This window comes from Sciurus vulgaris (genome assembly GCF_902686455.1).
Source record: "Sciurus vulgaris genome assembly, chromosome: 5".
NCBI lineage: Eukaryota > Metazoa > Chordata > Mammalia > Rodentia > Sciuridae > Sciurus > Sciurus vulgaris.
This window is the reverse complement of record NC_136465.1, coordinates 5,291,351-5,308,359: the sequence shown is the minus strand read 5'-3', so window position 1 is coordinate 5,308,359 and position 17,009 is coordinate 5,291,351. Positions and strand designations below refer to the sequence as shown.

Below are 17,009 nucleotides of genomic sequence, written 5' to 3'. Positions count from 1 at the left end.
CTATTTTCAAATTAGGATTCTTTATTAAATCAATTCAGTTGTACCAAAATCCATACACGTTTCCTACTTCTGCCAGAACAAAGTAGCACAAGTGGGCCGATGTGGCTCCTCCTGGCTTCTGGTTGAGCCGGCCCAAGCACTGTGCCCACGGGGCGCCTGTGGCCCTCACATCAGCTAGCCCTGGGCCTGCGTTCATCCTACGCAGACGGCACCACTTAGGAGCTGGGCTTTTCAAACACAAATGCTTATGCCAGCCGGAGCCTCTAACATCCTTCACTGACCAGGTGATAGGGGTCACTGTTGGCACCTAGCCATGCTCCTGCCTCAGATTTGGCCCAGAATCCCTCTCAAAGGTGACACTTCTGGACCTTTCTGGGACTGAGAATCCGGCAGGTGTTTCAGAAGTTCCACTTGCCAAGGTGCTCACACCTGGCCTCAGACCCCCAGCAGCAGTCACACCGGTCAGTCACACACTGCCTGGCCAAACAGACGCCAAAGGAACGGGACGCCATCAGGCCGGCCCACCCTGACAGGCACAGTGCAGGCTTCAAGACGTGGAACCTGACATTTTAATTGGTTCCTTCTGTACCTAATTATTGCCTTCTAGAGTTACTAGAATAAGAAGGTGTTGATCTGACCGTAGGGGGTCTTTATTTGGGATCTCACAGTTCTGAGACCAGGAATGATGGCCATACGCATGTGGGACTGGGCAGAGGGTCCCCATAACCCTGGAACAGCCTAACTCAGAGTCCCTGCCTCTCAGGAACTGCCCGCATTTCTCGCCTCCCCAGTGGAAGGAGTCAACAAAGTTGCTACCTCCCAACACCAAGGGCTCGAGTCAGGCAGAAGTACACCACGTCCTGTCCAGCTCACTGGGCTTCCTGCATTGCTGTCTGGCTGTGTAGCCTTCGTGTCCAGCTTGGTAGGTATATCCATGTTTCTCCAATGCACATGACACAATCCAGGACACTCTCAGGGGAAGGACTTACTGAACTCCCTATTCTCAAAAAGAAATAGACATCGAAAGTTTCAGAGAACTTACTGGAAATCTCTATAAATAGACTAGCTTGTACCCATACAAACAATGTGGCCAGACACCAACCCCCTTATGGAATAATCAGGATGCGTTTGACATGTATTTACAAGTGGCCTAAAGGTTGGTTTTGGTTCTTATGGTCTCCACAATTCCTTTGTAATCTCAATGTCACCAACGTGCCAACCTTTTCCCTTCCAGATACTAAGATGCAATTTATAAGTCCGGTCCATTCTTCCTCCTATCAAGTGACTGAGAAAGAAGACTTTCCCAAGATCACAGTTGGTAAACAAGCAGGAAACCCAGGTTCTCTGGTCTGAATCTGGCGCTCCCAGAGGTCCTTTCCACCCCTCCCTGGTCCATGCGGCCACCATGGCATTAGCTACGTCACAACACCACCAGCAAGACCACTGAGCCTGCTGCATACACACCGGGCCTTCCAGGTCGAGTCAAGCAGCTGGGGTGGGAGCTCTAGCTGAAACCAGATTGGCTTTTGTGGTTTTATTAGGGTAAATTCCTTGATGGAACTTTGAGGAAATGAACCAGGAAATGTGCCTGACGGTCACGAGATGTGAAGGATCCCACTGCTGTGACTTCCCCACTCGCTGGGGTTTTTCCATGTGGGAGGAAAACTGACCCCTAAGCCCAGGTTTCAGGTTGGTCAGAGGCCAGTGGGAACTGTCCTCTGAGCACTGCAGACATCACAGATGGAACATCTGCCTGAATGGTTCCGTCCAGTCCCGGAAGGGCAATCCCTGACAATCCCACACAGCACCCATCCGCCCTGCCCGTCCCAGGAGAGGCCTTATCATTTAATGACTCCCCACAGTTGTAAATTGTAAATTTCCCTTTCATTCATTTGCTTGTTACATTTAAGAAGAAGTTCTTGAAAATAATTTTTTAATGAAAACCTGGTTAAATATTAAGAATAAACTAGTTCTTGATATTTCCCATTCATGGAAAAACCTGTCATTTAAATCAACAGATTTCTTTGGGCTTCTTTGAATGAGGGATGTTGTCTTCAGATGCTGTGGTGGGAAGAAACACACTTTCACATGATCTGAAGTTTGTGCACTGCGGTTTTGAAATCCCCAGATGCCTCAGGACTCTGAGATCAGTGTCTCTGTGGTCACTCTGCACTGCTCTTGGAACCTGTCTTCAAGCTTTGTGCCTGTGGCGAACACTTTTCCTCTGGTACCCAAATGGAGAACAGAAATATCTAGTTTTGCATGGAATGCAAATGGATCCCTGCACCTCCTGTCAGCTGGATTGAAGCCCATTATGGCTGGGACACCCTTGAGAAAGAGAGATGTCCTGAGCCACCTGAAAGGTGGTCACCTCTCATTTGGAAGAAAGGCCTTCCCAGTGTGTGAGACCACAGCCAGCGTGACTCTGGCGGAGTGCGGGCGGCTGCACACATACCCCAAACTCCCCTGCGCACCAGCCATCTGTCCCCCTCCCATAGCCCCTCCTCCCTACACCCAACCCCACCTCAGGGCCCCCAGGCAGGGGGTAAAGCAGCAGGCCAGGCCTCAGTCTCAAGAGGATGGAGCAGGGAGGTGTCCTCACCTGACCATCAGCGGCCAAGGGGGACCAGCCCTCCGGCCATCCTCCACCCGCAGAGGCCTCGGTGAGTGGCTTCTGCAGGACGAGGCTAATGGAAAAGTCAGGTTCTGTCCCCCCCCCCCCCCCGCCCCCCATAGTCAGCCGGCGAGAAAGGAACTGGGGTGGGGGAAACGGGAATGGCAACCCACAGGTTCTCTTTAAAGCAGGGCCCAGGATAGAACCGAGGACTTCAGTTCTATCCTGACCAGCGATGGCTGCAGTGCCCTTTCCCCAGAGGGCAGCCAAACCTAAGGACAATCCTGAAATCCCAGTGCTGAGCACCCACGGGGTCTGTTGTTCTTGTGGCTTGTGTTGCTCTTTTGATGTTTGTGTTTAAACTCGTTCCTTGGGCTGGGGTGCAGCTGGGTGGCCAGCTCTTACCTAGCATGTGTGAAACCCAGGACTCAATGTCCAGCACCAAAACCAAAACCTCATTAACAACTGGAACCAATACCTAGTCAAAACCAGAACCAACAGCTTCTCACTGGCCACGAGGTGGTGCCAAATCCCTGTGAAGGGGTCTGCGTGCCCCCTGAGCTGGAGGCATCCTGGGGGGCAGAAACCAGAAGGGAGTCAAGCCCAGAAGAGAATTTCAAAAGGAACAAGGGGGAGGGGACAGCTGTAAACGGACTAAATCTGGAAGCCAGTCTAGGGGTGTCACTTCCTCTCCAAATGGCACCCCCAGAGAAAGTTGCCGTCCACCTGAGCCCCTGGAGGGCCCCAGAGCCGCCACCCCCGGCCACTCCCTCTCTCAGGCTTGGTCCAGGAGCCCAGGTCCGAAGCCGGCCGGCTGGTTTCTGTTTTCCCACAAGGGTGGCTTTTCGGGCTGCTCCTTTCCCTGCAGGAAGCTGGGGCTGTTCACGGCCTCTGCATCCACAAAGAGCCTTTTCCCACCGGACAGGCCTGGAGACAGCAGCTCCGCTTGGCTGGGGCACAGCGTTTATGAGGCTGGTTGTAAATCCCTCAGTACCGCAAGCGGGCGCAGGCAGACAGGGCCACCTCGTTTAACCTCGTTCCACCTCATTCCACCTCATTCCACCATCCTGTGGAAGCTGTCTTTCCGGGCATGTTGCTGTGACTTTTGACTTGGGGCATCCCAGGCCCACAGGCTGGCCTGGGGCTGTTGCAGGAGCTGGCCAGGAGCAGGCCTGTGACTGACATCCTCAGGAAGCTGGTGGTCTCAGAACAAACAGGAAGACCTGGAATAAGAATAAAGACACAGCAAGCCCTGCTTCCCCCAAAATCAAGTGTCTCAACTCTGAGGAACTATGATCCTTTTATGAAATGAAGGATACATTTGCTCACCCCTTAAAACAAGCTGAGGCCTCACCCAGCCTTTCACCTGTCCGAACTGAAACGATAATACCCAAGTTCAGGTGACAATGGCAGGGGCAGCAGGATGTGAGTGACCTTCACCCAGCATGAAGGTCAAGGTCAACATTCCTATAAGGAAAGACAGTTTAGCACAAGAAAAACAAAACATTTATTTAATTGAAGATTTGCATAACACAGGAGACTTGGAAATGGAGCCCCATAGCCCCAGGGAGAATGATCTGTTTTGATGAAGTGTGTGCCTGGACCAGAGTCCCACCGAGGGCCCCAGGTCTGTTTGCCTGAGTCTCGGGGGCCATGGCTCAGCCTTCCTTCCACATGACCTCGCCACCTATGGCAGGGCCGGCTGCACGGGGCTTTGAGGGGGAAGGGAAAGAGTGACCTTTCTAGCTAGCTGACTCGCCTTTCTAGTTTCTGGTTTTCCTGACTTGCCCTGGGAAGAGTGGAACAGAAGACAGGAAATGGGAGATCAGAAAGATCTCCTTGCTGGGCCTTCCAGTCTCCCTCAGCTGAAAGCACTCAGCCTGGAGCCCCAGGCCGCTCCAACCCTCACACGGTCCCAGGCACCCCAGCCACTCGTGAACTCAACCTGTGCCAGGGGAGCCCTGCTGTGAGCCACCTGCAACCAGCTGCTGTGCACGGGTGAAGAGCACCCGCCTCCAGGGTGAGGCGCACCGCCAGCACCATCACCTGGTACGCTCACAAAGGGCCACCAACCAGGCGACGGCAACAACAGAGGTCTGCTGCTCAGAGCACAGGAGGTGGGTGTCCAGGGCCAAGGTGGGTGGACTCCACAGGAGGCTCTATGCCTGCATGCAGGGCAGAACACAGAGAGCTCTGGAGTCCCTTCTTCTTCCGAGAAGGGCACTGATCCCACCGTGAGAGCCCGGCCTTTGTGACCTCACCTAGCCTTAATTTCCTCCAGAAGCATCGCCTTCTTGGACCAGTGCACTGCAGTGAGGCCTTCGGCAGAAGAGTGAGGGACACCACACACAGTCCTCAGACCCCTGTCACTGGGGACTTAAGGAAGGGCTGCTCAACCGTCTTCAGGGGCAAAGAAACCTTCAGGGGAGACTACCGGAGAGGCCGGTTCTGAGAGATGAGTAGGAGCTCCCAGGGGAAGAGCGTCAGGAGCTAGCTGCCTGCAGTCTCCATCTTAATCGTTCAGACAAGGGTATCCAGCAAATCAGTCATTCAAGGAAGCACTTAACTCAGCCCTTCTCAGCAGCCCTCTGAGGATGTGCCCGTCTGCTGTAACAGATTTTAGATATCTCTAGACAGACAGACGAACACTGAACTGCATTTAGAATGTCCGGGGAGAGAGGCATATAGATTCTGGCAGTGTTAGGGTGCAAGAGATTTAAAAGTGTCCAGGCTGCCTCAGTTCAAGTCTGCCTGGCACAGGCTCAGTGTGTACTTGGCCACGAGGAAAGGGTTCCTGAGTGGGCCTAAACCTAGGCCTGAAGGGGGTACAGGGGGCAGCAACACGCGAGCACTCCCCAGGGCCCCGACTGGGCTCGGAGGCAGGAGCAGGCAGCAGGGAAAGCCCACACTCCTGATAGAACACCTCATGCCCGGTGCACGGTGTTCTCTGAGCCCAGGGATGGTCTCCTACAGATCTCTGCACTGCTTGCTCAGGCTGCCACGGCAGACAAGCAAAAACCAGGGCCCAGACAACAGGAATCTGTCTTCCTGAAGTCCTGGAGGCCAGAGTCTTGAGATCAAGAAGTCAGCAGGGCTGCTTTCTCCCGAGCCTCTCTCCTTGGCTCGTGGATGTCCTTGCATGGACATCTCTGTGCAGGTCTGTGTCCAGAGTCCCTCCTCTCACAGGGACCAGTCATGCAGCATTGGGCCACCCTTAAGACCTTATTTCCCCTAGTCCTCTCAGTAAAGCCTCACCTCCAAGCATGGTCCCATTTGGAGGCACTGAAGATCAGGCATTTGGGGGAGGGGCGGAGGGTAGGGCTCAGGGGTAGGGCTCTCGCTCAGCCTGCTGTGGGTTCAGTTCCCAGCACCAGAAAAATTCAAAAATAAAAACAAAAAATAAATAAAGCTGGGGAGATGCAGTTCATCCCTTATTCTCCACGATTTCAAAACCGAGCATGAGCACCTGGACAACAGGTTTGGCAGGTGTGTTTCAGCTCTCCCAGCTTCAGGCCTAGAAAAAAGGGCAACCTTGTCAATGGACATTTTGAGGGCAGGAGGATCAGGGAAAGCCTGGGGGGCCAGGGCCGGACGAAGGCTGGGGCAGGGTTCCAGTGTTAGGGGTGACCCGAGACCCTGGGCTTCTGCAGCTGCTCCTCTTGGGAAAGGCCTGGCCAGGGTCCACTGACACCCACTGCCTGCCCCGGGAGGGAATCAGGCTGCCCTGCCGTGTGTCCCCAGTCCTGAAGGTGCCTTGCAGAGAAGGCGGAGCCAGGTTTCCCTGAGGCCTGAGCCTGCCCCAGCGTGTTCCCCCAGCAGACAGAAAGATCAGCCTGGGTCGGCACCGCCGGTCCTTTCTGGACTCTGGGGTGGGAAGTGGCGAGGATCTCTGCTTGTCCCTGTCACCTTCCCGAGGAAGACGTTTGGTAAAGAAGGAGGATGAGGCCCGGGTCGGCATGGAGAGGAGCTGTGCTTTGCAGGGCGACACCTGGGGCCTGCGCAGCCTCACTGTGACAGGAGGGCCTCCCTGCTTCCCACCCGCAGCAGGCGGGCCGTGTCCAGGTCACACATCTGATGGCCTCGGGTCAGGGCAGCGGGTATCGCTTTTACAGCTGAAGGAGGCCCTGAGGATTTCCCCAAACTACCTGCTTGCCCGTGGTGAGGGACAGTGGCCCAGGGCAGTGGGGCCTTGCTGAGAGGAGCACAGACCGGAGCCAGCCCACAGCCCACCGTGGCCTCTCGAGGCCTGGCCTGCAAGCAGCCTGTGGGCTGGGCACCAGCAGGGAGATCTGCACCTGGCGTGGCCCCTTCTTCTGTGACTTGGATGGATTGTCCAATCTGTGAGTTCCCGTCCCTCAGCTGTCAACTAGGACAGACTTGTACGACAGCAGGTCTCCTAAGGAATGACAGGGCGATGCCCACCAAGCCCATGCCTGGGGCAGCTGAACGCTGGGCACACCCCATCCAAGTCACTTCCTTCTGCTTTCTGTCCCCGTCTCCAGGCGGCCTTCCCACACCCTGCCCCTGCCCGGTGCCCACCGCATGCTGGCACCTCCGCCTCCTGGGCCTCGAGCCCCCGGGCCACCTGCCGCTGCAGCCAGAGGAGGAAGGCTCGTGCCCACCCCTGCGCCCAGCCGTGGCTCTCCTACTCCGGCTCTGTCCCCGGCATGGCTGCTGGAGACTCGGTTTTCTGTCTGTAAAGTGGGAACCTTGATGCCTCTTTACACAGTCAGGAGGTGGCATGGCCACGCCAGCCCTGCCACCGGGTGCCAGTCCACTCTAGGCGACACTGGGGGCTGTTCCAGGCTGGCTGGACGCCCCTCTTCCCCACACAGCCCGCTTCTCCCCAGGAACCAGAAGCTGTAACACACGGTGTGACTCCGGACAGGTCTCTAGTCATTTCCTGGGCTGGTCACACAGCTGGCCTGTGAGCTGAACTGGTGCTCACACCGAGTTGGGGCAGGACCCGTGCCAGGGCTTGGGCCGCTGGCTCTGGGAAGGCAGCAGGCTGCTTCTGGTTCTGGCACCCAGGCCTCAGCAGCCTGCAGGACACCCTCAGAAGTGCCCTTTCCCTGTCGTTCAGGAAGATGCCCAGCGAGTGCTGATTCCCTGTCCCCCCAGGACTGAGGCAGGCCGGGGGCTGGGTGCGGGGAATTCAGCACCACCACACGCCCACCGTGCTTTCTCCTGTGGCACGTGAACACCCAGAGCAGCCTTGAGAGGAAAAAGGAACTGCAGGAGCAGTTGGGCTGGTGGGTGGGTTCTGTGGCCCGCCCTGTGGGGCGGGCATGTGGCCCTCCTGGAGAGTCCCTACTGGCTCTCCAAGCAGGGCAGGCGGCCACGCGCACACTCTCCCCTCTGGGTGGGGGAGGAGAGCGCTGTGACTGGAGAGGTGCCCTCGGCCACCCCCATTTTGCTTCTCTGAACCTCAGGCTTCTCCCCACTGTGCGAAGCCCCTGGCTGTGAGCAGCAGGAGGCTTGGGTGGGTAGCTCAGAGCACCCCCTCTGGTGGGGCCGGGCATCTCTCCAAGCCACGGATGACAGGTGGGGCAGAGGCCTGTGCCAGTCCCAGCCCCGCGATCAGAAATCCCCTTAGGGAAGCAGCTTTCTTTCTGTCCTTGAGCGGCCACCATGGGGTGGCAGACCATCACTGGCCCAGGGGCTAAAACATGGGCTTCCAGCTCATTCTGCTTTCAGACTCCGTAGGGACCCCCCCTTCCCTCCAGGGCCTGTTCCTCAGCCACGTGGTGCGTTGTGACAGCCCCATTAACGGGCTTTCGCCTCTTGCGTGTTTATGCCTCTGGAGTAAACCCCAGCAGCTTCCTTTGCCTGCAAGCCTCTCGGCTGCCCTTGGAATTGAGCCCTGAGAGCTGGCTCTGCACTGGATGTGACCTCAAGAACACTGGGCAACAGGGCACGCGGGGGGAAACACGGGCTCTGGGGTCAGATGGGCATTCAGGCCTCAGCCCACTCCTGACCACCGGGTGAGCTGCCTCTCCAGACCTCACCTCCTGACAGCAGCAGCCCTGAGGCCTGCAGAGGGCAGGGCTGGTTGCCCAGGCCATGATCCCTGCTCCAGACCCCAAGCCACCTCCGGCCTCCAGGCCTCAGGAGGAAACCTGAGGAGGGTCTAGGCTAGACCTGCTTTCTCCCCAAACCTGTTTTTCTTTAATGTCCCCACAGCAGCCGTGGCTTTCCTAGAAGCCACTCACTCACCCCTGGTGCTGGAGTCACAGATTCCTGAGGCACCTCATGGGAGAAAGGAAGCGCACCCTCGCCTTCCCGCCGCCTCGCCACAGGCGCCTCTGGGGCAGGGAATTTGCTGCTGATTTCACGACTCTTCACCTGTTCCACCAACGTCCATTCATCTGGCTGGTCATTTGACTGGAATGTCAAGCAGCTCAGTTCCACCCCAGTCTCTGCAGAGCAGCTCCCCACCTTCCAATGAGAACATGGGCTCCTGCACTTGCCTGAGGGCCCTGTGCCCCAGGCTCCCCGGTCCTCAGACCCTCAGCAGGGCAGAGCTGCCTTCAGGTCAGGACACGGTGACAGAAGGCACTCATGGCCTTCCCCACCACACAGCAGGACTGGGTGTCCGTCCACACTGGTGACAGAAGGCACTCATGGCTTTCCCCACCACACAGCAGGACTGGGTGTCCGTCCACTGGTGCTGCCTCCCTGTGAAGGTCGCCCACTCCTTTCAACACTCGACCCCGTCCTCACCCCGGGGAGGCCACTGAGACAGGGAGCCCGGCCTCCATTCAGCAGTGGCACAGGGGCAGTGGCAGGTGCCTCTCAGAGTTCCGCTTTTGGATGGCGAGATTTCAAAAACAGTAATAAACATTCATCACCAGACGTTTGGGGACTCTTGACTACTTCAGTCACGGTGAAAACTAGAGTCTAGGTAAAGGACCTGGTGTGCCATCTCAGCCAGCAAACACTCAATAAATGACAGACAGTGATTCTAAATAGTATTACTGGAGCACTTACTTGAATTCGGGTAAGGCTGAGTGGCTGAGAATTTCAGTAACTATTGATCAAAAGTCATGAACGGCCCAGAGCTACCCTAGTCCATCAGAGTCGGGTGCGGCCAGCATGAACATGCCTGGAAACACCGCAGGTTCCTCCGTTCTTCTGTGGTGCTGGGATTGCTCACACCGAGCCAGCACTCTACCACTGAGCTGCATCCCAGTTCAAATAATTTATTTATAAGAATGAATTTGTTAAGTGAGACGGTAATAGGGCATGAACAGATACTGAGGATCACATGGGATGTACCACTTACCAAATCAGCAGTCTTTGAATTAAGTGAAGCTTCAGGAGGCTGGTCAAGACCTTGCTGGGCCATTGGGGAGAGGGGAAGGTGGCCAGCAGCAATGCATGGAGGGCCTTTTCAGTTAGGGTGCCCTGGCAGCTGTGCTCATCAAAAGTGGAGAGAGGTGATTCAGCAATACCAGGCAGACCCTGGGCTGTAGGACACACACCATGTGCATCTCGTATCTATGGAACTGGATGTATAGATAGTGCATATATAAATAAGACTCCTTATAATAAAGTCAGTATTTGATTATGGCAGTTCACCTGGGAGCGCCCAGTCATCCTTCTGTCCGCGCCCACCAGCTCACCAGTGAGACCTCAGTGCCATCTTCTGCTGACTCGGATTGGTTCTTCCTCTGCAATGTCCTTCCAGCCCTGTTCCCAATTTTACTTCTTCACTGAGCCATTTAGAAATGTATTTTCTGTGTATTACCTAAAGGGCCAAAATTATTGGCTAGATTACCAGAGTGTTTTTAACAATAACTGGGGGAATCCATTTTCCTAGGTCCTTATAACTTTCAGCTGCACCAAGGCTGGGCACCCCATTCTCTCACCGTTGGCACCCAGCACCCCGCTGGCAACAGTGGTTCTGAGACCAGGGAAATCTATCCCAGGGATTTCTTTTGGGAATAATGAAAGGAGCAGAAAGGAGTAACAGAATTTTAGTTCCCTATTACAGACACATGCAAGATCAGTTTCAATAGTCACTATTTGGAATGAGTGTCATGTGACATTAGCTGACTACATTCACTGAGATACAGTCCAGAAGAGGGTTTTCCAATTCCTTGAAGATTTTACTGATTCCACTCACACCTGGAAAAGAGATCAAGGGAGAGTGGCAACATATTTAACTAGCAATTGTAGCACAGTACAGAATTATCTTTGGCTATTTCTAAATGAAATCACTTGACATTTTTTAAATTTGGAAAATACAACCCCCACCAATACCCACTGAATACCCAATGCGGAGGGAACACGTTTCAGTGTTCTGTTCATGTCAGAGTTTGTTTCTTGTTGTGCATTACCTTGAACACCAATTCCTGGATGACCATTCCACTGTAATTTTTATGTCACTTATTAAATGTTTCTTGATTGTGCCATTTACTTTAAAAATAATTGACTGTGGACTACAGAAAATCTTTATATCATATTTAATCTGACATAAATGATTAAGCTAAATGTGAAAGACAAATAATTTGTATTTATTATCTCTGTAGATTTGAGTATCCATTTGTTAACATTTGTATGTATTAAACACTCTTTAAGTGTTTAATATGTGCTGGGAATTGCCAGTTCGGGGAATTAAAAATTGGGACAAAGGTCCCTGCCCTTTAAGTCATCTTGTATACTGTGTCTGTCCAACAGTAATACAAAGCCAAGCACGTAGCCAATATTAAATTCTCTATTCATTACTTTTAAAAAGTAAAACAGATGAAAGTAATTTTAGTATATGTTATTGAACACAATATTCCCCCCCAAAAATTATCATTGTACTTACTGAATATAAAGATTTAATAGAGGGCTGGGATCATAACTCAGTGGTAGAGCACTTGCCTACCATGGTAAGGCAAGGCATTCAATTCTTGGCACCACATAAAAATAAATAAAATAACGGTATGGTGTCCGGCTACAACTAAAAAATTTAAAAAAAAAATCAATAGAGTATTTTACATTGATCTTATCCTTATTTTTTCAGAATCTGGTATTCATTTTACACAGGAGCACATCTCCCATCTCCAGGGTTCTACAACCCTGGAAATGGGCTGTGGAGGTGGGTGGCTCACGTCCTGAGAGCAGCAGGGAGCTCCACGTGGCACAGCTCAGCCCGGTGGCAGGGCCTGTGGAGGGGTGAAGACTGAGCAGTGACGGAGACAGAAGAAAACCACCAGGTCGACTAGCTGGGGCAACAGGTGGCAAGGCGGCAGAAGACGGCCCCAGGCATGAGGACCAGGCCGGGAGACCATCTGGGAACCTGTGCATCTCTGAGGCTCAGGGGTCCACAGACGATTGATCTGAATCACATGTGGGATGGGCCGAAACTCCAGATGCTCTGACCCCAGACCAGGGCCTTAATATTAGTAAGGTTAAAATTCACTTTTACTACAGACTTGCAATTGAACAGATGAAATATTCCGGTAGGTATTTCTGTCTTCGCAAATGTGTGTCTGGTATACATTTAGGAGTTACTTCGGCAAATTTCTATTTCTAATTAATAGTCAATCTAGTTAAACCATTTGATTGACACAAACCTACTCAGAAAATGTAAGTATAAACCGTGTAATATTATATGTATAAAGGAAAACTAGTACTACTCTAAATTTTTTAAAAAATCACACAGAATTGAAACATGTGAAATAAACCATTAGTAATGTAAAACAACTAGCCAGACTGCCCATCTGCTCACCAGCACTGCTAATTTTAGGCACTTGACATGTTTCGCTGAGATCACCTAACAATTATAGAACTGCTGAGCAATTAGTGTTGACCACACATCTTATTAATAACATAGATGAATTTTTACAAACTATTATACTGCTTTGCAATTTTTGGCATTTCAATTTAGTTTTTAAAAGCTTTGCTCAGTATGTCATAAAAATATTATAGTTTTATAAATTCAGAAAGCACATTCAATCACTAAGTCTATCTTCTTAGAAAGAAGATAATAGAAAACAGTTGGTGAATATTTGGGTCACAAAATGTTAAACAGCAAAGACATTAGAGAGAGTGAAAGATTTTATTTTATTTTATTTTTTACTTTCATCCAAACACACCCTTTGCTGAAAAACATAAAAGCATGCACAATGATGGCATTCTTAAAAAGAAAAAAATAAGTAAAGTAAGCTGTAAATCATCAATAATACAATGAAAGCTTAAATGACATGTGAAAAGATTTATAGGTAGGCATACGGTTTTTAATTTTAGAAACAGTTAATTCAAGTCAATATCAATACATATTAAGTTTCTGACTTTTTAAACATTTTGATACAAAAATGTTTCCAACTCCCGTGTTTTAGTGATCTTTTGTGAGAAGAAAGTTAAGTACAGTCCTAAGAAACACCATGTTCAAGTGACCTTATGAAGGTCACTTTGCCTTGTTAAAATCAGTTATAATCCACATAATTCTAATGGTATTGTCTCTTAAAATTTAAATATGGAGCATATCCATGATATTCCAAGTTCCACAACTTAAATTCATTTTGATCTAATCAGAAATCAGCTCTAAAATTAAGACTTTTTTAAAAAAAGGATTTAACAAAGACATGGGGTTGATTTAAATTTCACTTTACATGTAAGAGAAAAAGGCAATTCAGCACGAGGACCTTCTCACAAGTATGACCCAGGCCTCCATTTGCAGTGAGGCTAACTGTCTTCTGTGGGAATGTGGGCATATGGACATTTTATTCACAGACATACCAACGTACGGAAACAGATTCGCACCACGGCACGCTACTCTTCAAAGGTATTGTATGAGATGGCGTATTCTCTGGTTTGGGAAAAGTAACAGAAGACAGTCAGACAAAACTTCCCTTGATTTTTTTTTTTTTCCATTTTGCTTTTCATAATTCAACTGGTGTGTGTCATCTGGGTCACTAAATAATTTTGCAACAAATATTAACCAACAGAAAGCAGAACTGTTATCTTAAAAGACCAGTAGGCAGTCGTATTTAAATCACAACATAAAAACAGCAGATCACACTTTAAAAAGGTCTTCTTCCATGGGCTATGTCTTTCCATGACTGAAAACTGTGATTTGGTTCCTGGAAGGTAGCTCTTATTCTCACTCTGTAGCTCCATTAAAACCATCGGAAAAGACCCAAATCCACGCAGTCCTGATGAATGATGTGATGAAGAAAGTTCTTGACACTGAACAAGGGGGAGATGGCCTCTGCAGGAGTCAGGGACGCTCACTCAGGAGGCCTGGGGAGTTCAACTCCTAGCGAGGCCCACAGCTGGCTGCCCGTCGCTGCTGGTCTACTGTGCAAGCTGTGGATGGAGCAGCACCTCTGAAGGGGTCCCAGAGAAACGAAGAGGGCACAGTGCAAACTACCAAGATAGCATAGAAATGGTGTCTCTATCGAACAGTTCGCTAAATCAAGGAGAAAGAGGCAAAAGGCACATGCTAGCAAATGGAGTCGTAATGTTTGTGAGCTCCAATCATCTCAAATATCTGTCGACTCCGGATCCAAACAAGGTTCACAGTAATTACTGATATAAAAAATAACAGGAAACAATGTTTTCAAGCACTTATGGCACAGATGTTGGGAAGTACTAATAGTGTAGCTTAAATCTTCAAAAGCTGGGCAATTTCAAGTTCTGTTGTAATTAATCAGTCGCGATTTTAACTTAAACTTCATTCTGATATTTGATACATTATTCTCTTATGCAGAGTATAGGGTATGCAAATTAAGTGGTTTCAATAAATATTAGAAACATTAGTTATTTTTCAATATAAAGTAAAATCAGCTAATACCACAATACAATAAAAACACTCACTGAACAGAATTTCTTTCCCCATGAACATTTCTTGCCCTTTTCCTTGAATGTCTTCACACTTAAATTCAATTTCTTTCATGGGTTTGCAGAAAGTAAGAAAAAGCCAAGTATTGCATAGCTGTAAGATACTAAACAGTGATAAGAGTTTGGAGCTGTCAGGTCGTAAAAAAACTGGAAATAACAAATATAGTGAAATGTGCTGCAAATTAATGTTAAAAAATACAGCCATCTGAATTACAAAACAATGTCAAATTATACGATCCTATTAATCTTCAGAAGCTGACATTAACTCACAGGAGGCTAAGGAGCACATAAGCTCCACTGGGCTTTTACTAGAGCTGAAAACCATGTATGTTTGCCCAAGATCATCTGCATATCGGCTTTAGCCACAAATTCTATCTTATCCAATGTTCAATCAACAAGGCTTTATTTACACTTGTTACTAAACTCAGGAAAAGCTGATGCACTGTGCGGCCAGCAGTGAGAGGAGAGGCGGGCAGCAGGCTCCGCCCACCGGCTCACGCTCTGATGCTGACCCACAGGCAGCCCAGCAGGGTCCCACAGAGCCATGTGTTCACATACAGCTTCCTCCCCACCTCCGTCATCAGCAAGCCAGCAGTCATTCCACTCAGGATCAGCAGTGACGGCAACGTCTTCTTGAGACTTAGTTTGGAATGATTACATTTCCCAGGAAATTTGTTTCTTCTTTCTGGATCCGGTGAATCAAAGAATTCTATGAGCAACCTATAGCCAGAATGAAAACCACGACAATTGACAGTGTCAGTTTAAAGACACTTCAAGGATCTAGGGGGTTCCCAGTACATGTGGAGAAAGTCGAGCTCCTTGGAAAATAAGGGAAGAATGAGATCTCTAGCCTCTTATGCTTTATATATCAATTTATATGCTACGTATGATTGCATTTCATGTATGACTTCGGAACATCCGATAAGGATGTTTTTGTTTTTATACAAACTCATAGGGAACAGCTCACTGCATCTTCTCTCCCTCTTCCCTGCAGCTCCCATCACACCGCACAACCAAGAAAAGACCCGCAGTGCCTACGATACACATGGAGAGTCCCAACAAAGCCCTAGTTCCCACAGAACTATAAACATGGGTAAAAGAAGGAAAACAACAGCATTTTCCCATCTTATTTAAAACATGTAAGGTTCTAATAGCAGAACACAATACAATAATCTCAAACACAAAAATTCAGGAAGGAAAAATGCTTCTATTGCCTTATAAATTTCATCCCTAGAGGTAACTACTGTTTTAAAATGTCCAGACTCATCTTAAATACATATAAATATCTATACCACAAAATAAATGGGATATTAAACATTGTTTGGTCTTTTATTCTAAAAATAGATTTTCATATTAACATACATAGATGTTATTTATTAAAGTTCTCCCATAACCAAAATGGCCCTGAATCACTAGTTCAATAAATTCTGTCATGTATAACTGTGCATCAATGAAATACAGAAAATGCTTTTTAATGTGGTCTTAGTAACTGGTACATCCTGTAACTAATGAACCCATTTTCCAAAAAAAAAATATATATATATATATATATATAATGTTTAAAATATATCTTTAAAAAGTAGGATATGCTTCAGAAACCATAAAACTTTAATTTATAGCAAAACGAACAGTAAATATCCTAAAGTATTAATTTGGAAAAAATACTTTCTTGTAACAAAACATAATTTCTAAATATCACATCTGAATTTAAGAATCACCTTTCACTCTTGAAAAGGAAACCCTCAACTTCCCTTGAACTCACAGATGGAGAGGCTGCCTGCCGCAGCGAGGCTCCCTCTAGTTTGAGGCATCGCCACTGGCTGCGCAGCGTGGCCTTAGCTGGGAGTCACCTGAGCAGATCCAAATACGCCCGTAGTTCACTAACAGGTAATTCTGAGCAAGGTTAAATGCTGTACTATCCGTGTGGACAAAAACGTGGTCAAGGCCAGAAACTATTCAGGCTCCAACATACTAACAACACAGAGACAGCCTCGCCATCAAAACGTCCACTGCCCTTTCCTCTTCCAACAAACACACCTGCACCATGCCCAAGAACACAAGAGGCACAACCCTCTCTTCCCATAGCCCTGTTTGTGCGCCACAGGACAGCAGCTGCTCCTTACACAGGAACACCACCTTATCTGACCTGGGAAAGCAGACTTGGCATCTTACACTCTTCTGTTTCCTTGAATTTTCTATCTTAGCACATAGTTCAGGAAATACCATAGACAGGCCCACCATAACAGGTTTTTATAATGAATGACTTGTAAAAGCAAAAATTGAAACATGAACAGATATGCATGGAATAAGATTTGACTTGAGTTTATAAAAAGTATTCTTAAGATAATAAAACTCTTTAAATTGGTTTCAAATTATTTACTGTAGTGAAATTTAAGTTTCTTAAGTGCAGGAACTGTTGTTACTCACTTATCTTTTATCTCAAAACGTTCGTGAAGCCATCTTCTCATATATTCTTGTTCTTCTGGGACATCTTTTTTGTCTATACGATCAATGTGAATATGAATCGCTGGACATTCTTTGCAGAGAAATTCTAAAAAAG

The 17,009-nt window shown here is 48.9% G+C and overlaps 1 protein-coding gene across 1 annotated transcript in view; it reads right to left on the bottom strand.

Moving 5' to 3' along the window:
* Window positions 1-13,404: 13,404 nt before the first annotated feature.
* The window catches only part of AGPAT5 (1-acylglycerol-3-phosphate O-acyltransferase 5), a 51,124-nt gene continuing 47,519 nt past the window's right edge, over window positions 13,405-17,009 (bottom strand). The window contains 2 exon segments of the mRNA XM_079141824.1: window positions 13,405-15,169; window positions 16,877-17,000. Of these exon segments, the coding sequence (XP_078997950.1) occupies window positions 14,944-15,169; window positions 16,877-17,000 (350 nt within the window). The 3' untranslated portion in view covers window positions 13,405-14,943.